At 49.5% G+C, this 25386-nt stretch overlaps 3 protein-coding genes across 16 annotated transcripts in view; 2 read left to right on the top strand and 1 right to left on the bottom strand.

Annotated features, from left to right (window-relative positions):
• Positions 1–10112, top strand: part of arid1b (AT rich interactive domain 1B (SWI1-like)) — a 96534-nt gene extending 86422 nt beyond the window's left edge. For 3 of the 11 annotated variants that reach the window (XM_036549231.1, XM_036549226.1, XM_036549223.1), the window contains 8 exons: positions 2328–2466; positions 4226–4383; positions 5043–5190; positions 5741–5863; positions 5988–6066; positions 6394–7192; positions 7700–7830; positions 8310–10112. In XM_036549231.1, the coding sequence (XP_036405124.1) occupies positions 2328–2466; positions 4226–4383; positions 5043–5190; positions 5741–5863; positions 5988–6066; positions 6394–7192; positions 7700–7830; positions 8310–10100 (3368 nt within the window). In that variant the 3' untranslated portion in view covers positions 10101–10112. The remainder of the gene's footprint in view (positions 1–2327; positions 2467–4225; positions 4384–5042; positions 5191–5740; positions 5864–5987; positions 6067–6393; positions 7193–7699; positions 7831–8309) is intronic. The other 8 variants (XM_036549232.1, XM_036549229.1, XM_036549233.1 and 5 more) reach the window with 6 other exon arrangements.
• Positions 10113–12521: 2409 nt separating this feature from the next.
• tmem242 (transmembrane protein 242) lies at positions 12522–16983 on the bottom strand. Its single transcript, XM_036549245.1, has 4 exons — positions 16883–16983; positions 16526–16626; positions 13223–13360; positions 12522–12927 (listed from the first exon to the last, which is right to left on the bottom strand). The coding sequence occupies exons 1-4, from the start codon at positions 16980–16982 to the stop codon at positions 12814–12816; spliced, it is 453 nt and encodes a 150-aa protein (XP_036405138.1). The 5' UTR covers position 16983; the 3' UTR covers positions 12522–12813.
• Positions 16984–17524: 541 nt separating this feature from the next.
• The window catches only part of LOC118791791 (probable palmitoyltransferase ZDHHC14), a 31221-nt gene continuing 23359 nt past the window's right edge, over positions 17525–25386 (top strand). For all 4 annotated transcript variants that reach the window (XM_036549237.1, XM_036549236.1, XM_036549239.1 and 1 more), the window contains exon 1: positions 17525–19187. In XM_036549237.1, coding sequence (XP_036405130.1) covers positions 18949–19187 — 239 coding nt within the window. In that variant the 5' untranslated portion in view covers positions 17525–18948. The remainder of the gene's footprint in view (positions 19188–25386) is intronic.

The following is a 25386-nucleotide window of genomic DNA, read 5'->3' as shown; positions in this document are numbered from 1 at the left end:
TGGCAGTGAGGGGGTATAACACCCTGGCAGTGAGGGGGTGTAACGCCCTGGCAGTGAGGGGATGTAACGCCCTGGCAGTGAGGGGGTGTAACGCCCTGGCAGTGAGGGGGTGTAACGCCCTGGAAGAGAGGGGGTGCAGCCCAGTGATGGTGCGTTTCCTCCGCTGTGGAGCGAACTCCCTCTGCCGCCTCTCCTCAGCTCGGCTCATCCTGCCTGTTTCCCACCATCCGTTACACTCCTCTCACAGGTGGCTGCTCAGTGTGTCTGAGCACAGAAACAGCTGACAGACCATGACGTCAGAGAGAGAGCGAGTGGGCAAGTGAGAGAGAGAGAGAGAGAGAGAATGAGAGAATGACAGGGAGAGAGAGCGAGCGAGAGAGAGAGCTGTCAGACAGCCAGGCAGGGAATTCCCCCTGAGGAGGATTGATGGGGGAGGAGTCAGGAATATATAAACAGAAATGACCTCTATTTGACCTCCATTCACTACGGCAGACCAGTGAGGCAGCAGGGTTTTTTTTTCCCGGTCTGTGCTCTCTCTCTCTTGCTCTCTCTCTCCCTCCCTCTCGCTCGCTGTGGATGCAGAACAGAGGGCACTCGAGTTCACGCTGTGTGTGTGTGTGTGTGTGTGTGTGTGTGTGTGTGTGTGTGTGAGTGTGTGTGTGTGTGTGTGAGTGTGAGTGCGCGGGCTGTGTGTGTGTGTGTGAGTGCGCGGGCTGTGTGTGTGTGTGTGTGTGTGTGTGTGAGTGCGCGGGCGGTGGCGTCTGAGGTATGTGAATGCACTTGACCTCGTGTAAACTTTGCATTGTTTACCTCTCCTGACTGAGAGAGCATTGTGGCCCCTGGCAGCCTGTCAGGGGATTTCCTTGAAAGAGAATCCCACAGGCGCGTGTCCCACTCTCTCTCTCTCTCTCTCTCTCTCTCTCTCTCTCTCTCTCCCCCTCTCTCTCTCTCTCTCTCTCCCCCTCTCCTTCCTTCCCTCCCTCTCTGGTACAGTTAATTCCCACTTCCTCTCTCTCTCTGCTGTTACATGGGGGCAGGGAATTCATGATGCACATTTCACAGCAGTTTTTTTTTCCCATTTTTCTGGAATACCTCAGGTAAAAGAAGAGAGCTCTGATGGTGCTCCTAATATAGCCCCAGTTCTGAATATATATACAAGATGAACTGCTTTTCCACTTTATGCTTTTGCTTAAGGGTCTGTAGCTTCTCTGTTTGCGTCACATTTTCCGGAAGTCCTGCTCCAGCTGCAGGGTTTGGTAGAGACAGTCATTCTACATCTTCTCAAAAAGGGAGTTCTCATTCTGGCTATGCTAGTGTTTTCCTCTGTTAGTGTTACCAGGATTGTTTTAAAACCATATGTCTTCCAAGTACAGGAACCCGATGCATTAAAAAAGGACGAAGATATTATCGATGAAACACTATTATAGCGGGTTAGCTGATGATAGCTAGCAGTAAACCCTAAACGCTGAAGAAGGCAGTGGCAGCATGCTTTCACTGATGTCACTGGTTATTAAACAAATCTAATCGAAAGAAATACAGTACATCCACACAAGCGCCAGAGTTCTTATTTCAGCGTGAGTGTAGTCCTGACACAGTGAGCCTGTTGTAATCCTTTCCCTCTCGCTTTCCTGTTACCGTCCTCACAGACGCTAACGGTAGCTCAGGACAGGACGTCTCAGCGGCAGCATATTTCCTCACTGATATTATAATACAGTGCCGCTCCGCTTCAATGGCTGGCAGTTCCATTATGTCCCACATAATGTTCAGATTCTTCTACAAGATGAAAAATGCCAAAAGGGGCAGGTCATAGGCTGGGGTCGCGCTGAACGGCAGCCAATCCTATACCATCCTGTGAGGGTGTGGTCTCTGGGCTCACCTGCAGTTTCTCACTTTGTGGGGTGTCCCGATCTCAGCTGCAGAACAGCAAAGACATCACTGAAATTGTGCGTGTGTGTGTGTGTGTGTGTACGTGTAAGACGTGTGTGTGTGTGTGTGTGTGTGTCTGTGTCTGTGTCTGTGTCTGTGTGTGTGTATGTGTGTGTATGTGTAGGACATGTGTCTGTCTGAGCAAGGACTGGAGGCAGTCACACACACTCACACTAGCTTCTCCGGTTCCTTTGAGCCGTGTGTCAGTAACCCTGACCTCTCCTCTCTGGGTCCCTCCAGAGCAGCACTGTGGGGACTTGGGGGAGGGGTACGCCCTCGTGGGCACTGTGTTCTCTGAGCAGCGCTGTTACTGAGCGCGCGTGAGGCCTGTCCGCGTCATGACCCCTCTGAGGGGTCATCTGAGATCCCTGTTTCATTGGTCCTCTTGTTTCTCTCTCCAGCAAATTCAGGGTCGCTGCAGGGCCCCCAGACGCCCCAGTCCACAGGCAGCAGCTCGATGACGGAGATGCCAGGAGACCTGAAGCCTCCCACCCCTGCCTCCACCCCCCACGGACAGATGCCCCCCCAGCAGGGCAGCAGGTAGGGACAAATCCGGGCGCTTTAGGGTGGATGTGTGGAGCTTCATGAAGCATTTAACCCTGGAGCGAAGCATTCACCCCAGTTCCTTCGGTAGTGATTGATGTGAATCCGTTTGACCGCTGAGTGAAAAGCACCTCAGATTTGCTTTGAACAAAATTGATTGCATTTCACCTGCACAGAGAGAATCTGTAGGTGCAGCACATCAAGTCTTTGCCATCATAAACCGGGGCTGCCAGTGGAGTTCAGGCTGTAGCCATTAGCGTTTGAGTGCAGTTGTCAACTCTTTGAATTAAAAGGGACCGAGACATCCTGCTCCAGCTCATTTGTATGCATGAGCGGACCGACATTAATAACAATTACCTTTCTGCTAATAGGCAGTCACACTTACTCAGAACCTGAGTGCTGATGAATCATGGCCTGTGACATATTCATCGCTGAGCATACAAATAACAAAATTTGTAGAACATTACAGGAACGACCTTAAAACATATGTACCCATAGCTAATTAAATAATATAGTAATGCACTATGTTGTGTAGCCATTTGGCCTTTGAAGTTGCATTAAGCTAGTTTTTCGTGACCGGTGATTCCCAGTGTTTCAGTACCGTGTCTGTTGATGGCAGGATTGTGGGACTCACCTGGGTCTCGGACACAGAGTTCTGCTGGCGTTTGGCTGTCAGTGTCAGTGGTGTTTGACTGTGTCAGTGTTTCATTGGAGTTTTACTGTGTCAGTGTTTCAGTGGAGTTTTACTGTGTCAGTGTTTCAGTGGAGTTTTAGTGTGTCAGTGTTTCAGTGGTGTTTGACTGTGTCAGTGTTTCATTGGAGTTTCACTGTGTCAGTGTTTCAGTGGAGTTTTAGTGTGTCAGTGTTTCAGTGGTGTTTGACTGTGTCAGTGTTTCATTGGAGTTTTAGTGTGTCAGTGTTTCAGTGGAGTTTTAGTGTGTCAGTGTTTCAGTGGTGTTTGACTGTGTCAGTGTTTCATTGGAGTTTTACTGTGTCAGTGTTTCAGTGGAGTTTTAGTGTGTCAGTGTTTCAGTGGTGTTTGACTGTGTCAGTGTTTCATTGGAGTTTTAGTGTGTCAGTGTTTCATTGGAGTTTTAGTGTGTCAGTGTTTCAGTGGTGTTTGACTGTGTCAGTGTTTCAGTGGAGTTTGACCATCAGCAGTATAGTTTTCCTTTAATTACATTTAAATATGTACTCTAATGGCAGCAGACCACTTCACTTAAACAGGGCATTTCATTTTTAAAACTTAAGTATGAGCACAGATGGTTTCTGAATGTTTTAACCATTATTTACTATAGTTACTGTACAAACCATCTCCCCTGAATTTTGGTTAGTTATGTCAGTTATGTGTTAGGGTTTGTTTCTGTTCTTACCCAAGATCAGTTTATTTATTTCACAACTGGAAGCACTTCTTTTTCTTTCGCAAGCGACTAAATCAAAAATATTGCATTTCTATGGAGTCAGATTTATTATTTTGCAGCAGTTACTCTAATTATTTTTACTTGCTGTAGTTGCCATGGTTTTTGTATTAGCATATCAGACTAGGTTTTAGTGACTGCTTGAGGTCCCGCCCCGAGTCCGGCGCCCCGAGTCCGGCGCCCCGAGTCCGGCGCCCCGAGTCCGGCTCCCCGAGTCCGGCTCCCCGAGTCCGGCTCCCCGAGTCCGGCTCCCCGAGTCCGGCGCCCCGAGTCCGGCGCCCCGAGTCCGGCGCCGAGTCTGACACCGTGCTCTCCTCCTCTTTCTTCCCTGTCTGCAGCAGGAATAACTCCATCAGCGTGCAGGACCCCTTCTCAGAGGTCAGTGACCCTGCCTTCCAAAAGCGGGGCTCCCTCACCCCTGGCACCCCCTACCAGCAGGGCGGGAATGCCCCCGACGCCCTGATGAGGATGCAGTACGAGGCCAGCGCGCGGAAAGGTGGGTGTGGCTGTGGGTGTGGCTTCGCGTGTGAGTATGGGTGTGGGTGTGGTTATGGGTGTGGCAGTGACTGTGGGTGTGGTTTAGTGTGTGGGTATGGGTGAGGGTGGGAGTGGCTGTGGCCATGCTCCACCCTCTGTTCATCACACGGCTCTGAGAGGAGCAGCCCTGGTCTGTAATCCCCGTCTCTCTGTTTCTGATTAAGGACAGTACACTCCATCGATTCGCTCTCTCTGTGCCCCAGACTGGCCAGCAATGAGCTGTGTAGCAAATCTCATTCATCACTCTGCACCTTCAGTGATTTCAGAAACTGGTCTCTCCAACAGCAGTGGGAAACGCAGCATCCTGTCTGTCAAGGCTGATCACCTGCGTGACAACACTGCCCCCTAGTGGGAGAAAATGTCACCATTATCCTTACAGAGAGGGTTTAAAGATAATCTGTTTTCACCCCTTTTTTATGGTATCAACAGAATGGTGACAAATATGTTTTAGAGTAACAAACTTTGTTTGAAATATCTTCTCGGGATATTGTTCCGGGCTCTGTAAACGGTTTATCCGGGATGTGTTTCTGTTTGTGAGGAGATACCGGGAGGGGGCACGGGGGCAGCGGGTTGCTCCGGCTGTGTGCCGAGTCTCGAGCTCCTGTCTCTCCTCTCCAGCAGGTGGAGGTGAGCCCTTCATGCCGGGACAGGTGCCCAGCGGAGGCATGCAGGACATCTACGGCAGAGGCGGCCCCTCTGGCCCCATGGCTGTTTTGGGAATGGGACAGCGCCCGCAGTACCCCTACGGCCCCGGGTACGACAGGAGGTGGGTAGAGCTGCCCATCCTGACCAAAAACACACTCAGAGTATGGGTTCCAAACTCCAAAACGTCCAAACGGGCGTGAGTCTGGCTACAGCACTGCCATGCTGTGGTGTTACAGTGCCACATCATCTCAGTGTTAGAGGAATGTCTCCTGGTAGGTGGAGGGTTTTAACTCCCCTAGTAGGTGGAGGGTTTTAACTCCCCTAGTAGGTGGAGGGTTTTAACTCCCCTAGTAGGTGGAGGGTTTTAACTCCCCTAGTAGGTGGAGGGTTTTAACTCCCCTAGTAGGTGGAGGGTTTTAACTCCCCTAGTAGGTGGAGGGTTTTAACTCCCCCTGGTAGGTGGAGGGTTTTAACTCCCCCTGGTAGGTGGAGGGTTTTAACTCCCCCTGGTAGGTCGAGGGTTTTAACTCCCCTGGTAGGTAGAGGGTTATTACTCCCCTGGTAGGTGGAGGGTTTTAACTCCCCCTGGTAGGTGGAGGGTTTTAACTCCCCCTGGTAGGTAGAGGGTTTTAACTCCTCTGGTTGTGTCTGATTGTGCTGTCTGTGTCCAGCAGACCAGACCATGTGATGGGGCCAGAGGGTGGCATGGCTCCCCCCGCCAATCAGAACAACATGGTGCCTTCCAACAGCGACCCCAGCATGTACTCCCCGAACAGATACCCCTCCCAGCAGAGGTGAGAATCCTCACACACTGTGTGTGCGTGTGCGTGCGTGCGTGTGTGTGTGCGTGCGTGCGCGTGTGTGTGTGTGTGTGTGTTTTCTCCCGTGTCAGTACTCACCCTGCCGTCTCCTCCTCAGGCACGATGGTTACAGCCAGCAGTACCCCCACAGCATGCCATACGGGGGACCCCAGCCAGGGATGTTCCCCCAGCAGCAGGTGAGAGAGAGAGAGCCGGCACACCGAGCCGTCATACTGTCATACTGTCATACCGTCATACTGCTGCAATCCTCCCCATCACCGAGCCATCACACCGTCACACCATCACCGAGCCATCACACCGTCACACCATCACACCATCACACCATCACACCGTCACACCATCACACCGTCACACCGTCACACCATCACACCGTGGCACTGCTCCTGTCCTCCCTGTGGGAGTCACACCTGTAACGCAGAACACATAACCTGCACTTACCTTAACCTTACCTGCACCTGCAGGAAACCCACCAATCAGGTCGCTTCTCCTCCCTCCACACACAGGGCTACAAGCGGCCCATGGACGGGATGTACGGCCCCCCCGCCAAGAGGCACGAGGGAGAGGTGTATGGCATGCAGTACGGGGGTCAGCAGGAGCTGTACCCCCAGTACAGCGGGGGGTACATGGGTCCCGAGCGCCGGCCCATGCAGGGGTCCTTCCCCTACGGCTACGGGCGCGAGCGCGTGCAGGCACCGGGACAGACGGCCCCTCAGCACGGCATGCCCCCCCTGCAGCCCCCCGCCTCCTCCAGCACCGCCGAGGGGCCTCAGCCCAACATGTGGCCCTCCAGGACAGACATGCCCTACCCCTACCCCAACCGGCAGGGCCAGGGGCCGCCCTACCCCGCCATGGGCAGGGGGGAGGACGTGGAGGGCCGGCCCAGCCAGGACGGGCCGTGGCCCCGCCACCCCAGCCAGCGCCAGTCCCCCTTCCTGCCCTCCACCCCCTCCTCTTCCTCCTCCTCCTCTTCGTCCTCCAGCTCCATGCCCCCAATGACGACCAGGCCGCCCCTGTCCTCCTATCAGACACCTCCTGCCATCCCTAACCACACCTCCCGGGCCCCCAGCCCCGCCTCCTTCCAGCGCTCCATGGAGGCCCACATGTCACCCAGCAAGGCGCACTTCATGGCCTCCATGAAGATGGCCAAGGGGGGCATGGCGATGCCCAGCTCCCAGGGGGCTCCGCCCCCCCTCGGCCAGCCTGTCCTGCCCCACCACAGGGAGGTCAGCTTCCCCCCGGGGTCGGTGGAGGCCACCCAGCCCCTCCTGAAACAACGCCGCAAACTCACCTCCAAGGACACCGGTAGGCTTTATGCCTTATCTGTACTCGATCTGTATCTGATCTGTACTCAATCTTTACCTGATCTGTATCTGATCTGTACCCAATCTTTACCCGATCTGTACCTGATCTGGGTCTGATCTGTACCTGATCTATATCTGATCTGTTTCTTATTTTCTGAGAAAGTATCAGCATGGATTTTAAACCAATAATGATTTCATGTTTGTATGTTCTGAGTGTTTAACATTGTTCTATTTTTCCTGGGGAATTTAAAATTGCTCACAGTGCCGACTTGTAAGAAAAGTGCATTCAGCTAATTTGAATTGTCCTGTAACTTTAAAGCATTGCACTGACAGAATTTTACACACTAGAGGGCAGCATGCACACGAGGAGTGAGACTGACCCACGTTGCCTTATTCCACCCAATCAGATTTCAATATAGTTTACCCAGCACTTCATGGTTCATCATATCATATCGTGAGCTGTCTGTATTATCTTATGCCAAGGGCCTGATCTCTGACCTCCACACAGGAACACCAGAGGCGTGGCGTGTGATGATGTCACTCAAGTCAGGCCTGCTGGCAGAGAGCACCTGGGCCCTGGACACCATCAACATCCTTCTGTTTGATGACAGCACTGTGAGCTCCTTCACCCTGTCCCAGGTAGGCCTGCAGAGCCCCCTGCTGGCCACACAGCACACTGCCATCAACAGAGTAACATACTTACTGTATGATATAAACAGCCCATACTCCATCACGTACTGTATGCTGTGTGTGCGTGTGCGTGCGTGTGTGTGTGTGTGCACGTGTGTGTGTAAAATGCTAAAAACCTGTGATCGTACAATATAACACTCATTGCAGCTGTTTTTTGTTAATCCTTCTCTGATCCTACCCGAGTGATCAGGTCTATATATATTCCAGTCCTCTGGTTAATTGATCAGCTGTGTATGTACATATAGCCTCTAGCTGATTGATGAGGTGTCTGTATGTATTCATGTCATCTAACTGATGGACGTGTGTTTGCTCAGTGGAGCGTCAGCTGAATCCGCTCCGGGGAAACCCGGGGGCATAAATGTGATGACATATTGGGGTAAACCATAAACAAAGAGAATATTGACATGTCACTTTTCATTTTGATCCAGCTGCCTGGATTCCTGGAGCTGATCGTGGAGTACTTCCGGAGGTGCCTGATCGAGATCTTCGGCATCCTGGAGGAGTACGAGGTGGGCACTGAAGGCCAGAAGACCCTGCTGGGGCCCATCGTCAGCCAGGAGGAGGAGCCTGCCAGCCCGGAGTGCGGCAGCGAATCAGAGATGGAGACGGAGCTGGGCGAGGAGAAACCAGAGGCGGGGCCAGAGGAGGCCCCGCCCAGTGCGGAGAAGGCGGAGCCAGAGGTGAGAAAGGAGGAGCCTGCACTCGAGGCCGCGGTAAAGGAGGAGTCAGAGGAGGGTGAGGAGGGCCCCGCCGAACAGCCTCCCAAAGAGCCGGAGCCACGGCCCAAACAGGCCAGCCGCTACGACCGGCTCCCGCTGAAGCTGCAGGACGAGGAGGATGAGGCGGAGGGGGAGAGCCCCGCGGAGGCGCCGTCGGACCGGCCGGGCCCAGAGGAGTTCAGCAGCGGCCTGCTTCACTGGCAGGCCGGGGGCGGGGACTCCACCGCCCACATCCAGACGCACTTCGAAAGCAAGAGTGAGCCGCTCGGAGGGAGGGCCGCTGAAGAGCGCCGGAGGCGGCCAGGAGGCGAGGAGGAGGACGAGGAGGAAGAGGAGGGGCGGCAGGCGGAGACCAACATCACCGCCACCATCGACGACGTGCTGTGCGCCCGGCGGGGGTCTCTATCGGAGGGCAGCGCCTCTCCCGCGCGGGGCGGGGCCGGGGCCTTCCCCTTCCGCAGCCACCCGGCAGAGAGCCGGCACCCGGTCACCCTGCTGGAGGATGAGCCGCGGGCGTGGGACGAGGCACCGCTGTCCACCGCCTCCGCCTGGCAGGACGCCCTCGCCCGGCGCTGCATCTGCGTCTCCAACATCGTGCGTGGCTTGTCCTTCGTGCCCGGCAACGACGCCGAGCTGTCCCGCCACCCGGGGCTGCTACTCATCCTGGGCCGGCTGATCCTGCTGCACCACGAGCACCCGCAGCGCAGGAAGGCGCCGCAGACGTACCAGCGGGAGGAGGAGCGGCGGGAGCGGGCCGCCGCCTGCAGCCGCGATGAGTGGCGGTGGGACTGCCTGGCTGCGCTGCGCGAGAACACCATGGTGACGCTGGCCAACATGGCCGGCCAGCTGGACCTGTCGCTGTACCCCGAGAGCATCTGCCTGCCCATCCTGGACGGGCTGCTGCACTGGGTGGTGTGCCCGTCGGCGCAGGCCCAGGACCCGTTCCCTGGGGCGGGGCCGGGCTCCGCCCTCACGCCGCAGCGGCTGGTGCTGGAGTGCCTGTGCAAGCTGAGCGTGCAGGACGGCAACGTGGACCTGCTGCTGGCCACGCCCCCCTTCATCCGGCAGGAGCGGCTGTTCGCCGTGCTGGTGCGGCATGTGGGTGACCGCCGCAACCAGGTGTGCCGGGAGATGGCGGTGGCCGCGCTGTCCAACATGGCGCAGGGGGACGGGCTGGCGGCCCGGGCCATCGCCCTGCAGAAGGGCAGCATCGGCAGCCTGGTGGGCTTCCTGGAGGACAGCGTCGCCATGGCGGTGGCGCAGTACCAGCAGGGCCAGCACGGCCTGCTGCACGCCGCGCCGTCCCACCCCGACCCCCCCAGCGTCAGCATGATGTGCCGGGCCGCCAGGGCGCTCCTGGCGCTGGCCCGTGTGGAGGAGAACCGGCCCGAGTTCGTTCTGTACGAGGGCCGGCTGCTGGACATCGCCATCTCCTCCGTGTTGAACTCGGCCGTGGCGGCCATCATGTGCGAAGTACTCTTTAAGCTGGGCCGCTCGTGACGGACGCTGGAGACCCCGGGGGAGGGGCGTGGGGAGGGGGGGGGGGACGCCGGGAGTCGGGGGGAGGCTGGGGAGGGGCGAGGGCCAGGCAAAGCCACACGCACGTCTTATTAGTGGTATTATATTTTTATTTAAATCCAAACATGCAAAAGTTTTTTTTTTTGTTTTATTTTTCTTTTTTTTAATAAATATATATTATAAATATATATAAATACAGATATAGCTCCTCTGCCCCATTCAGAATTTCATTTTGGAATTTTTAAAAAATCATTTTAATACAAATATTTAATACTTGCCATTTTATGTTTTTAAATATTTCCTTTTTTTTCATTTAACCAAAAAATTGATGCCTAATTTTGGAGAGGGTTCCTCAGTTATCTTGTATTGCTCTTTCTTTCAAATGTCTTGGAGTTTTTATATTTGTTCCTTCATATTTCTCTGTGGTTTTGTTTCGTTTTTGGGAAGCAGATTTATTTAAATTGTGAGACATATTGTAGATAGTACTTTTCTTGCCACATGTTGGGGAAAAAGAACACTGATTTTACTCTTGTATAAAAGTGTCCGTCTCTGAAACAAATGAGTTGTGCAATAGGATTTAGTGCAAGTTGGCCTTTTTCTTGGGTGGGAGGAGGGAAACTGACAGATGTGAATTGTTTTTTACACCATGCAATACATAAAAATTTGACCACCGGTGTTGTGTCAGCCTACCAGACGAATAGAGAACGCAGTCTTCGGTTTGTAAAACTGACATGCTTCCTTGTTAGCCCGATCACAGCTGCAGCCTAAGTAAACTTCCACTAAGGAACCGTTTCTTCAGTACTTGTATGACATTGGTTTCGTTTACCATTTTTGCCTGTGGGCCGATATGTATATAGAAGTTGTGCATTGGACATACCCTCAATTTTTTTTTTTTGCTTTTTTGAACAAATTTACTTCATTATTTTCTTTTTAAAAATACATATATTTACAAATTGAGGCAAAAACGTACTTTATTATTATTATTCATAATTTTATTATACAGTTTTATTTCGGTCATATCTCCAGATGAGGGTAGCGGTCCCTGTATGTAAAGTTCTGTGTGTTCCGTTCTGTAGTGGACAGCTCTGTTGACCAGATGTGGGAGTGAGTTCTAGTTGATGTGGGAATTAGCTGAGATCACTAAAGACACAAAAACAAATCAGAACATTTCTGTTCTCCCGTCAGTCATGCAAATGGGCGTAACCGTATTCCAGCGTAGTAATCGGATGACAGAAAAACAAATGTAAAAACTGTAAAGTCTTTTTCCGCCGATTCGATGAACATCATTTATTCAGTATAAAATCTTTATACTATATGTTCCACATGTTAAGAATAAATGTACATTAAATCTTGTCACTGTGAAGAATGTTTTGATTTCTTTGTCTTTTGACCTGAGAGATCTGTGTCATTACAGAGCTGGGTAAAGCCGGAGAAGTGTCTGATTGTGGAACTGCCTCCTCTGAAGAGATTTATCAGCAGTAAAAGGTCCTCCCCTCATTAATGTGATGAAGTATCTGTTTTAACAGCTTTCTAGGGCCTAATTATGAATAGTATCAGCTGTAATTTTAACAAACAAACAATGGAATATCAGTCGTCACCCTGACTGAGATTTCTCATAAATGTCATCATAGCAAAACACGCTGTTAAGCTGTGAAGTTTCTGAATCACTCGGTTCCAGCCGTCTTTCAGTCCGTAGCAGAACAGTCTGAGCCTCTGAGCACTCTATCCACTGGAATGGAACAGCCACCCCAGTGTGCAGAAAGATAAGCGGTGATGTCTCCATACAGCTGATCTGTCTTCAGGAGCTACAGCAGTGAAGCTAAACCGGTATGAAATGGATATGGCTCTGTTACAGGGGTGTATCAGGGCTGTGCAGGAATGCAGTCCAGACGCTGCAAAATTATTCAGTTCCCCTCTAAATCCAGGAAAAGGGGGTGAGTGAAGTGGGTGTTAAACTGAGATCAGACATGAAATACTCAAAGGGTTTTTACTAAATGTCCCGCACAGTGAATTTCTTGTGTAATATACAGTACATACAAGCATTTATTGACAAAACTAGTCAGACTTTACATGCGATTTGAAGCCAGTGATCACACTCCAGCAGTTTCAGTCCGTCGGGGTTTGACATGCTGAGAACCGCAGGCTGTTTTGACACATCAGCTCCAGAGTTACCCACCTTCCCAGGAGGGAACCCTCTGCTGAGCTGTGCCCGTTAGGCGCAACAGGTCATCAGCCACGCAGCTAAACCAGGCTGGAGCATCCTGTCCTGATTTAACCGCACAGGTGAAGTCAGAGACACTCTGCAGGGCCAGTGGTACCACACATCTCTGTTTTAAACTGACTCGTAGGAGACGAGGAGTCCATTTATCACTTTAGTGTCACACGTAGGCTTCCGTCCCTGCCTGCGATTGGCCCCAGCGTGAAACGTGTCATTTCAACAGGCGGTTTGCCTGAAGTGTCTTGAGTTTGACCGCTCAAACTAAACACCCACTGACAGGAGTGACAACCACCAGCCGAGCTTCTGAGTAGGGCAGCTAGAGGGCGCTGTCCTGTCAGCAGGGGGCTCCAGCTCCCCAGGCAGGCCGCCTCGGTCCAATCAGCCACAGTCACTGATGTTCCACTCTAACCTCCCACCTTCCACCTCTCCACACCGACAGGCCCAGCCCCCAGAGCTGCTGAGGGGGCCGACACCCACTCATTTGGACTGGAAGAGTGACTCCCAGCTGATGGGCTCGTTGCTGGCTTGCGCCTCCTGGTTTTTCGGGATTGCTGGGAAGATGGACTGCATCTTCTGTCGAAACTCCGTTAGCTGTGAAAGACAAAAATGATAAAGGTTTGTAACTGCAGCAGCCTTCACACACCACTTGCATACACGTAATTACCATTAGAAAGTAATATAGAGTCAAGCAGCACTTTTAGCACTTCATATGCTCCAAAACCCAGTTTAAAACAGCTGCAGACATAGTTAAAACCCCTGTATGCCTCGACGTACAGAGGCCACATGATAGAGCTTGCCACACATGCATAAATCTCTGCGTAACTGCATGTGGCTGAGCCTGGAATTGGCCACGCTGTGAGGGCCTGGAGGGGAAACGTCTACTTACACTGTGGACCCCCAGAGCTTTCCAGATGGTGAAACTGAGCAGGCCGACCCCGCACCAGGCGTAGAGAGAGCCCCATCCCAGGGCCCGCATGGCGAGGGACGCCCCGCTCTCTGGCACCGCCGCTGTGGCCACCACACCCTGCGAGAGAGAGAGAGAGCGCGTCAGGGAGGGCTTGTTTTTACTACATTTCCACAACAGCTGTGGTTTAAAGTCTGCATGAGAAAGGTCTGAAAGGGGTTTTACAGCTGAGAATGTCAGCATCCCAATTCTAACGAAGACCTACGGTTGACTTTTTATTAGGATCGTGTCAGCTGAGATTTTGTAAAGGTTTTGTTTTTCTGCTAACATGGTCAGTTGGAACTATATAACAATCACTGAAAGACTTGAGTTCTTTAACTTTCAGGGACTATGTATCATTGCATACAATATATTGATAAATCAGTGCATAGAACATATTGATAATTCTGTTACCCACATGGACAGACCTCGTGTCACATGCCACAGACGTCAGCTCTCGGGACCGAAGGGATTCGGGGAATGAATCATATGTTTTTCACACTCATGAACCCTCTGGGGCATCAAGCAGAAAACAGATATTCACAATGCGTAAACCCACTTCACAAATGTACCGACTCCAATCCATCATGGCCGACTGTCAGATCAAATAAGGAAATTCGCCTTCAGCTACGGTATGTTTTTCAAAAACAGGCCAAGTTCCCATGGAAAACACAGACATAACCTCTAACTTCATTAGCCATTTTAATGTGATTACCCTGCCGTGTTTTTTTCGTGGGAAGTTCATTAGATTTACTATTATTAGAGTCTGGCGAGACTTATGACACTCAGAGGAATGATAGCTGATGTCTGGACATGTGAGGAGTTTCGCTGTTATAAGTTTTTTAAAAAAGCCCTCAACTAATGCCACTGCACTTGGTGTCACTTAATATATTTACAGCAAAACTGTTTTTTTTTTTTTTTACAACAATTTTACTTTGGCACAAAATGCAAAACCCAGTATTTCCTTCTAGCTCAAAGGTCAGTGAGTGTGTCTGGGTGACAGGGGTCTGGGCAGGGATTCAGAGCTGGAGATCCAGATGGAGAACAGGAGAGTAGGGGACAGTGAAATCCCATGGTGCTTTGTGACTCACCCTTTAGTTATCATCTCCTGCTGCCACGTGTAGAAGCACCCAGATCTGAAACCCTCTGCTGCTAATTAGGCCTTTGCCATTTGTTTCTGTGACATGTGGCCACCCAGCCTAAAAACAGCAGTGAGAGCACCCCTCACAGTGAAGAGCAGGCTGTTTTCGGGAGGCCGTGTTGATGAGATCCAGTCAGGAGCTCCAGAATGTGGCCAGGACCCTGACACCCATGCTACAATTTAATACTACCAAAATGTGTTTTTTCAAATGACTACAAGTTTTAAAATAAAAAGTGATCAAATTTACTGACACATCCATAATCAATATCGTGTGGGCCAAGACACATCAATGATGCTGAAAAGTCAGTTCCTATAGATTTAGGTTCATGTTCTTCTCATGAGCAATTTTTGACCATTTCTCCTGGCGGAGTCTCTGACGCTTAGTCAAACATCTGAGTTTGCGCTTGTGAACAGCCTTCCTGGAACCACAAAAGTGGTCACTACAGCTAGTCCAGAACAATTAGGCCTGTTTTTCCTCTTCTGTTTTACGCAGATGCATGTTTATTTGGATAATTATCACCCTGGTATTCTTAGCAGGGGGTCCCTGGTTTTTGCCAATGCATCCTTCCCTTCCATCTGACAAGGGTACCAGCTCCACAAGTTTTTAATCTACCCCAGAACAAAACTGATCAACCTCCATATGTCACAAAAGGGATGCCATTTTTATCAACATGAGCCACACCAAACACATGACATGCGTCCTGGCTTGCATGTGTATACACAGCTCCTCGGACTTCAGCAGCCCAGGTTCTGCCGCAGACAGTTTTGACACCATCACTGCCTGTGCTGCTCTGATCTGATCTGTGATGACCTTACAATCACATAGCTCTGCACCAAATCCAATCTGGCCACATTAAAGGCATATTTGGCTCGAATGGATGTTTACAAAGATGGGACTTCGGTTTAAAAATAGGGACAAAATACAACAAAGAAATCACTGTTTGGTCCTCCTGACCGTGTCTTCTATGAAAATAACTACAGGATCTACGCAAGCCGCTGCGCAACTTTATACCAAACTGGGTCTCGTGTATGGTTTACAAAAATAAGCATGTCGTGCTATGGGCGTAATTTAATTAGAGCAGGGGGAGAATACCAAGCAGGCTGTCAAAACGGCGAGTTCTGATTTTCAAAAGGCTGCTGGGTTCAGGCTTTAACTACCTCTACATACACGTGTGTGTGTGTGTGTGTTTCTGTGCGCACCTAACAACACCTCTTTGGCAGCTACTCCAGAAAACTGTCTCTTTTGACTCCATCAAAATTTTGATCATGTCATTTAATCAAAATACTGTAACCAGATTCACTGAATCATTTTCTTGTCAAGAAATTAGAATATTGTAGGTTTTAGGAATACTTGTTAAGGTGGTTTTAAGGGCCTTTCAGATGCCGAAGTCCACGTTTCAAAGGCATAACAACAGAGAGTGCGGTTATGTCATTGAGGATTAATGACTCGGTTCCATGTTTCAAGCGGCAAAAGCAATACAAATCTTTCATAAACTGCCCCGACTCTTCAAAAGGAACTAAGTAAGACAATTGATACATAATTTGTCTGTAGCATGATATGTATGATACATATACGTTTGTGGGGGAAAATGTCTATTTTTCAAATAAATTACAGCCGTGAAGAATACACAAACTTCAGCCAGTAATGGCGAGTACCGCAGCGGCTCCGTGACCCCTGCCGTCCCCGAAGACACATTTGCGGCTGGTAGAATGACCCGTAACGCGGTATCAAGCGGCTGGAGCAGGAGAGTTGTCACGTTGTCCTATCTGAACCGAACCTATTTGTCCTATCTGCACAAAACCCAAAATCCGCGCGGTGTCTTTTTTCACCTTCCTCTCCTTCATAAACGCCCCCACAATATTTGTGACGTCAGGTTTCTTCATATTCAACCTTCTGAAAGATTGTCGATTCACATACATTTAATCTATACCGTAAAATAAAATAAAGGAATGTCAACCCCATGGTGTAAAATGTTGTTAACCACAACTGATCGCCAAAATCTGCGGGCAGATCCAACCGCCACACATGTGCCAAAAGGCTTGCTGTCACGTCATTGTTCTCCACAATGTGGCAAGCTTGCGTATAGTGGTAAATACCTCCATACCTTATTAAACCAGTCCGGACTTTTCTTCTTGGCCATCGCCAAGGTGGTGCCGAACCCGGCGATCACACCAGCGCCCCCCACCGCGGTGAGAAAAGCGCCACCTGCGAAAGGGGGGTCAGGTTAACCTCGTCATTTATGCAGAAATTACTGAAACATGTGCATTCCTAGCTAGCCATCTAACTTGAGCCAGAGGTGCACATATCGTGTTTTACACTGTTTGGAATGAGATTTTAACTAGCTAGCTAAACAGCTAACGCTGGACAGCTGTAGCTACACCATCCATGCCTCACCAAAAGCCTTGTTTCGCTCACGCGCCCGGAACGGATCATATCTATAGCAGACAAAATATGAACTTACCTTTTAACATCATCAGCTTGTTCTCGTCATCTCTTACAGGTGTATCTGTACCACATTCGGCGCTGACTTTGGAAAATGTGTCCTCTCTCGCAGCTGTCATTTTGGACGGGTCCCTCTCTCAAACGCTTCCGAAGAGTACACGCACCGAATAGGAACCGTCCTGCAAGCACGCGTTAGTTTTCAGATAAGCACAAAACACCAACATGCATTAATATTTATTTCTAATACTAAAATATTAATTGAGTGTACTGGACAACTTTATGTCTTAACACGGCCTTCCACTGTAATCTGAAAGAAAGATTAACTAGTTCTACCTGGCAAGCTATATATAGTGTAAGTTATTGAAAGCAATTTGTCTGTAAAGACTGAGACGGACAGCTACGATATTTTGTTGTTTTCTTTATTTTTTTTCTTTGAAATGAAACTGACCGAGCACGTGCAGTTTACTGTGTGATAAACGCATCGATGTTTTATTGTGCTGGATCGGGACTTGTAGTCTCCGTTTTCATCGCTGTCTGATAAAAAGGGGGTCACTTTGTGAGAATAAAACTACAATTCCCGTTACCTTGCGCGAAACATCGCCCCTGTTCGTTTCTGTTAAATGTCTAGCAGGAACGGGTGGCGGGCTGTCTGTCACCGTGGTACAGTCAATGTGTTATACCAAACAAGACAAGAACGTTTCTGGGCTTTGTTTGTGCAATCAGTTGGGATTTTGCAAATTATTGAAGACGCGGGATGTAACATGCCGAGTCTCAAGTTTGCATGATCAAGTATGTCTTGCCGACTCTAGAGAGAGCTAGCGAGCGTGATTTATTTTCTGTTTTGCGAGCGTGTTCAGCCGAAACCCGCGGATGTACAGTAGCTAGGGTGAACCATTGTACTTCATTTCGACAGCTGGGTAGGTCTAGATGGTGGGGGATTTCGGTCTGCCCACTCGCCAATGCGTGAATGAACCTGTCTGATAAAGGTTCAAATTATCTTCCTGACTCCGATGCGAGGATGTTACGCTTAGTTTTAATGGCTGCTCGAAACAAACCTGGGTAACAGACTGGAATAACAAGGACAATCGCCAAAGGACGTGCTCTGTTTGATCAAGAAGAAAGGGAAAGGAGACTATGGAGGCATTTCGTGCGGTGCCCGCCAGCGCTGAATATCTCCGTGCATTGAAGATGTTGCCTGTGTGCTGCCGTGCCGTTTAGCCAGGAGGATAGTGGATAGCCTGCTAAGAAGTAAAAGCATATCTAAGAATTTAGCCTCGAGAATCGCTGCTGGTTGCATTACCTTTTTGCAATATATTATCTGGATAGCTTGCAAGCTACCATGCCAGCTGTCTGGGTAAGGTGTCTGTTTTGAAATAATGGTCAACAACAACTCAAGGGCTAATATAACAAATCAGATTAAGAAAGTTTCGCTTTAAGTAACATTGGCTGGACAAGGAGATGTGACAAATGACTACTTAATACGATTTGGCTAATATTTGTATTCCATGGTTTGTGAGAGGAGTGCAACAATGGAAGAATTATTTAAACAAAGAAGAGGTCAATTTGTGCTGTGGATTCCCTGACATATTGTTTATAACATATTATACGTATCTAACTGGCGCATTAGCTACCGTTAACATTAACTAGCTACACGATGAATATTGTATACTGCTCAGTATAGCTAAGTAGGCAGCAGTCGTCCGAAATACCACTGATTCACGAGAATGAGTATAGCCTATTGTCTTTGGCAATAAAGTCGTTACATCCAAGTAATTCGTCATATATGCGTCGTCCAATAAGTTGTTGGCTAGCTCATTATTAGTAACTAACTGCTGTTTTGTGATCGATCATTTTTTGTGGGCTTAAAGTTTGAGCCGTGTAGTTCATTCCACAAGGACTTTCATACAACGTCGGTTATCTTTTTGTATTTCATGAAGATAGACCACGAGCTTTACTGATACAGTCCTCCATCTACTAAAAACGCGCACAGGAACTGCCTAGATAACCGGATTTGGCGATCCGCACCCGGTTATATCTCCGGATTTCTTGCATTTTGGAAAGGACAACATTGCAACTGTTTGGCCGATGCACCTCGGAGTTGGGGCGCCCATGAGAGAGTGCACGTACAGTGAGATCAGCACGCGCAGCTCGTCGCCCATGGAGACCCCGCACAAGAAGAGGGTCCCCACGAGGAAGTGGCAAGCCTTCCCCGGGCGGAATAAGTTCTACTGCAATGGACGGATCATGATGGCGCGGCAGACCGGTGTCTTCTACCTCACACTGGTCCTCATCGTGGTCACCAGCGGGCTTTTCTTCGCTTTCGAGTAAGTGCTCACCGATGCAAGGTAACTGCACCCCGTGAACACCCCCGGGGACACCGCTGAGATCCAGCTGCAGGTCACTTTGTGCGCATGTGGCTGTAGCTTGCCTTGAACAGGAGTGCACATGTACAATTTGTAAAACTCAGTCTCCAAAAATCCTCATGCGGTTTTTATGTTACGTCCAGAGCCACTCATCCCTGTCCTCGAGGGCTGCAGTGTCCGCAGTCGGCTGAACCCCGCTCTTCCATAGCCCTGAGGAAGTGGCATAGATGGAACTTTATGAGGCGAAGTCAGCGCAGGTGTCTCACGTGAATGGGAACTGTGGAGACAAAATGATTTGTATGAAGTGTGCAGAAGTGAGTGTGTGCAAGTGTGTGTGTGTGCAGGCAGTTCTGGAAACCCTGACTGTCCTGATGTCCTGCTAACCTTGCTCCTTGGGCTCTCACACACACACACACACCCCTCCAAACTCAGAGCAGCTTGTGTCTCCCCCGATCGGTCAACTGGGAGCCCATCAGTCAGGAGGCTGTGGCCTTCATCAGGGGCTGGTTCCCCAGCGTTCCTCCTCTGGCTCACTCAGTGTACTCCAGCATCAGCGGGGCTGTCGGGTGACAGGTGGCACCTCTGTGTGTGTGTGTGTGTGCGGGCGTGAGTGTGTGTGTGCATGTGTGTGTGTGTGTGTGTGTGTGCATGCCTGTGAGACAGGGTTATTCAGTGATGTGACTAGGCCAGGGGATAAACAGACTCCAGTCTTTTTCACTGCTGGTTTTATGTTATTTGCAGGGTCTGAAATGTGGCTGCTACTCAGTTTTTTTTTTTTGGTCACAGAAGACAGCTTTATGCATTTCACAGCTGCAACAATGTAAAGGTACACATCTTACACTCAGTTAAACTACCATGAACTAATGCCACTCTAGAAGCAATAGCATGAATACATCAGGCTATGTCTGTGGTTCAGAGCATTTAAAATAAACTTTGCTTGTATGTTTTGACCTACGCAAAAGGGTCTAACTCAGTCTGAATGCCAAAGTGCACAACCCCACATGCAGTGTTTGCCAGGGTGGCAGAGTTCATTTCTGCAGCCGCGCTTTGGGTTTGGATTATTGCACAATGTTGATATGGATTGATGTCTTTACCAGATTGAGATCTTCAGCAATTACACTTCACCTCTGCCTTGCATTGAATTGACAAGCTGCTAAACTGTGAAGGAACCTAGTCTCCCTAGGACCACTGGCATGAAGTATTCATGGTAGGTCCAGGTAAACCATTTTTCTGGGCTCATTTTTAAACACAAAACTGAAATGACTAGTTTCATTTGAACACATACTTTGCACCCAGAGGAATTCAATTTTTAAAGATAAATTCCTAGTCTGTCAGTGACTCCAGGGATTGGACACCAGGAATCCTAGTTATGCGAGGGGGCAGCTGGAGGCATTGCATGAGAGTCCACGACAGACCGTGACAGAGCTCTCTGGAGCCAGAACAGCAGTGTGATTGATTTTCTGGGCTCCCAAGGGACCCTGGCTCTTTATCTCTTCTTCAGCTCTGTAGTACGAGGGTTAAGGCCAAGGTTTGAGAGATTGCTGCAGGAGTTCAGAGGGGAGGTCATCGCACGAATGAGACCGTTCGAGTCTGCTGCAGTAGTTTTTGTCTGGATTGCGCAAGATTCCAAATAAGAGCGTGATTGGTTCCCTCGGCTGGGGACCTGGGCTTTGAGCTCGGCGAGCAAATCTCGTCTGTGCTACACCACGCAGATGACGGGGCCTGCAGCAGCTGAGCTGCCCCCTTTCCGCCGGACCAGAACAAAGGTCTGCAGCCACTCCCATCCTCACGGACCCAGGCGGAGAGGCTTCAGTCTCTAAACATCAGTTTTTCTGGGTGCTGTATGCTAAGACCAGCCATGTATAATGTTGTGTTCGTCTTACTAAGAACTTGGCCGCAGTGACTTCAATAGGCACGGCTCACTCGCATAACTGAAATGTTTCAGAAATTTTCTGTTCTCACAGCACTTTGTACTGGAATTATACAACAGCTGCCATTGCTGTAACTTCATAAGAAAAATGTGGCATTTATGTACAGATATAGCATACCCTCTGGACAGCTTGGCCTTCTGAAGAGTGCCATTGTGTTCATTCCCCTGTCACCATTAGCAGTGATCTGTCTGTTTCTCTTTAAATGTCAGAAAGCCTGTTTTCTGTCCTGTATGTAATGTTGGCTTATGTGAGTACAGTATGCTGGTCTCCACAGTTTCCTCTGAGGGAGTCTGCAGCAGACTGTCGGGGGAAGGCAGGAAACCCAGAGGAAATGGTGGTTTGGGTTCATGGTTGATGGCTCAAGCGTTCTTCCTCACTGCGAAACTTAAAACTGCTTAGGAAAGAAAGCGTGGAGTCCACAAACTGCAGCTGTGCTTGTGTGCATTTGTGCTTGCCCCTCCGAACGTACAGCGACAGGGGAGATTCCTCCTCACTGCACCCCCCCCCCCCCTTCCTGGCACCATACCCACTCTCAGCACCATGTCTTTGGCTCGGCTGAAAGAGCCCGTTGCCCAGGGGCGGTCGGGCCAAATTCAGTCCAGCCAAGGTCAGCACTCCCTGGCTGGGCCTCTGAGAACCCTGGAGGCTCCCTCCCTCCCCGCCTCCAGCCCTATCCTAACCCCAACCCCCCAGAAAGAGCTAATTACTTCCCTCAGTGGAGTGGAGGGAAGGTCTCTGCTGGGAGCTGGGGTTGTACAGCAGGTGGGCGGAGAGCTGATATCCTCACCTCTGTCACAGGCCGAGCACACAGACCATCACCTCAGCTTTCATTCGGATCAATAGCCAGGGCAAAGAACTACAGGTACCCTGAAGCAGAGGTGAATTTTACCTCCATTTGGCAGGAGGCAGCCACCTCTCTTTAAGTCAGCAGCTTGGCAGTTGTACTTATTTTTCTTGTATTCCCAAAGCTCAGGTGAGGATGAACTCAGATGTCTTAAGATACTCTTGTGGTTTCCTTGAAAAATGGGGACAAGCTGTCCTTCATGTTAGTGCGACTCCTGATGGTGGCAGCTGGAGCTCTTCATGTTTGTGTAGTGTCCTGTTCTTGGAATCTCACCCTGGGAGAATATCTCAGGGGTGCCCCGTCTGCACCTCAGCCACTCTCTAAAAGACATGTGTAAGTCTGTTTTTATCTGATTTTATTGGTTTTGGCTTTCTGACAGTTTGGTTTGCATTCTGAGAACCTGACCTTGTTGTGTGGACATGAAAATTCTTTTGCCATTTCATAGATTCTGAAGTGCCGATATAGCCTGTTAGTTACAACAGAAAGATGTGTTTAACCCATAAATACTAATGCCACTGCATTGTTGTTGGCATAGGAATGGGATTGGGAATTGCCCTTTCAGTTGGCTTGATCTCTCTTTCTCTTCTTCATGATGATGGTCACACCTGCAGGGTTGTGGGCTTTTTTGTTGTTTTTTTTCTCAATTCTGCATCATAAATATGGCAATAAAAATTTTAAAGCATGGTTTATGAAAATGAGGGTAACATTACAGGAAGATTCTGAGAATGGAAATGCTTTTTTGGGTATGTTTTTGTCTTTGTCAATTGTTCATCATGCACAACACATTTAATGTAAGTAGTCAGCACAGCTTTATGTGGAATAAATTCCAGGCGCTGTGTAAATTAATTAGTTCTCAAAAAGAGTTAGACAAATCAAACACCCAGGTAAAACACTTCAGACAAAGTTTTCATTTTATATATTATTTCATATTACATTTTAATTCATTTATGTTACAAGATTCTTGAGGACTTAACGTTTGACAGAGGCCTGACGTTTGGCCGTTTACACAGACAGTCTGTGTTACTGTGCTGAAGGTATTGCCATTTCTCCTCTCCTGCCTGCTCAGCTCAGCTCTGTGTGTGAGATTCTGTAATTGTGATGAATTCAAGCACGCCGTGAATCTTTCTCCTGTGCATTTTATGCAACCGAGGCAGTGCTGAAATGAGATGGGGGAAATCATGTTATGTAACGTTTGGGCTGAGGGAATTGCGTATTGTAGTTTGATTTCTATTGATCTTAGAATCGATTATATAATCGACCCCAGTCCGTTTACAGATGACGCGTGTACTGACATGATTGTTATAATATGCCCTTCAGCTAAATTGATCTGACATTAATAGTGTTTACATTGTCTGAATAAAGAACAGAATAGCCAGACTCAAATGCCAATCAGGTTGTGTAACTATAGTTACCGAAAGAAGTTTAGCCTACATCTTGTTTGTGGAAATGCTACGCGTGGGCAGGTGTAGCTCATTCCTTTCTGAGTGCGGAGAGTCAAATGACATTTCGCGTTTTGAAAAGATCGTGCGTGTAATACCATGGCCTTGGTATGGCAGCACACCTCGAATGGTGTGGAAGATGCAAATAAATGCAAATGTTATTCTGAGGAAATTTTCTCCCGCCCCTGGAAATGAGTCCGCGTACGCGTGGCGCGGAGTGGGGCAGGGTGGAAAATGACACACTGCGTGGAGGCTTTTCTTTCTTCCTGACAGCCCCTGCCTCTCCCCCCGCCTGAACCCGGCGCTCTCCTGTTTCGGTTTCTGTGTCAACCGCTCCACCCGCGCACCTCGGCTCCATGGCGACGGGAGGAGGCCGTAACCATGGTGACGGCGTCCGTCGATCCGCAGAACCGACCGCATCTGTTTCACATCCACGCCGAGAGAAACGCGCTTCCGGAGACAGATCATCTCTAGATGTCATTTCAGCCGCGATCTCAATCATTCGCTCAATCACTCAATCATTTCTAAAAGACAAGAAATATATAAGTTTAACCGTTTATAAATATGGTAATTGTAATATTTGGTGTGTAAGTCCATTGCGTAACAGTAAAGGACATGGGAGGGGGCACAGTACACCAGCATATGCTTGTGCTTTTAAATAGTAGGTGTTTTTATGGTTGCCATTAAAACCCAAGTGCCTGTGTGTGTGTGTGTGTGTGTGTGTGTGTGTGTGTGTGTGTGTGTGTGTGTGTGTGTGTGTGTGTGTGTGTGTGTGTATGTGTATGTGTATGTGTATGTGTATGTGTGTGTGTGTGTGTGTGTGTGTGTGTGTGTGTGTGTGTGTGTGTGTGTGTGTGTGCTTTACATGCTGTGCCTCTGGAAGCTTTCAGAGTGCGTTTTCACAGTGCCAGCACACAGCGTACAGGTAAACACAGGGATAGAAATCCAAACCAAAATCCATTCTTAATGACTGCATCAGGTTTGGGCTTTGCTCCTGAGCTTTCCCACCTTCCCCTCCCTCTCCCTCTCCCTCTCCCTGAGGGGGGGGGCAGTTTGAATGTATCTGTAGAACTACAAATAACCCTGAATAAAAGCCGGTGGGTGAGAAGCAAAGCAGAGTATTGAATATGGTTCTGTCACAGGGGCAGGCACAGCGGAGAGAGTGCATGGAGCTGCACATTACACATGGCAGCTAATATCACAGCAGAGAACATAGAAGCTTTTCATACGAATTGCTTGCGCCAGTATGCACACACTAATCAGGCATTATGAGCACTAGCCGTTTCTTCCTGTGTGGAAGAGACTTGCTGAGTGTTTATTAAACGCAGGCTGGGAGAGGCGTGTTAGCCTGTCTAAGGCGGCGGTCGGGAAAATCCCGCTCTTTGTCGGTTTTCTCGTCAGTGTTTTTGTCAACTCTTTCTTCCTCTGGATGTTGTGGGCTCACGCCATGTGAGCTGTCTGCTCTGGAGGTGTGAAAGGTCCGCGGTGCGGCACTCCAGATCCTGAATCCTGCCTTCCAGCCTCGGTGCACAATATCTGACTGATTTCCCATAATCCCTTTCACTCAAAGCCCCACTGAGGACAGTGCTGACAACATCGAGAAGAGAAATGCAGCAGACATCATAACCCCAAAAATAAAGACTCTCAGGATGCTCAGCACCACTTGAAGTCCAGCCTGACAGGTTGATAAAATCTCATTGGTCAGTTACATTCTGTTCACGCTTGTGGTTCTTAAAGAGCCTAAAGGAAGCGGGAAGGTCTGTGTGCGGATTCCATGGCATTGCAGTTTAAACTGCTCACTTTTCAGACTGTCTGGTTTTACTGTGGCTGTGTGTGACCCACACTGAGACCTCTGGGGTTCCCAGAATGCCTCTCTCAGCGGCCAGGCTGACAGAAATACTGCACCACATCTGCACGGTCTGCTCTGAAGACCACGTCTGCGCGGT

Source organism: Megalops cyprinoides, chromosome 17, assembly GCF_013368585.1.
Source record: "Megalops cyprinoides isolate fMegCyp1 chromosome 17, fMegCyp1.pri, whole genome shotgun sequence".
NCBI lineage: Eukaryota > Metazoa > Chordata > Actinopteri > Elopiformes > Megalopidae > Megalops > Megalops cyprinoides.
This window is presented reverse-complemented; position numbering and strand designations above follow the sequence as displayed.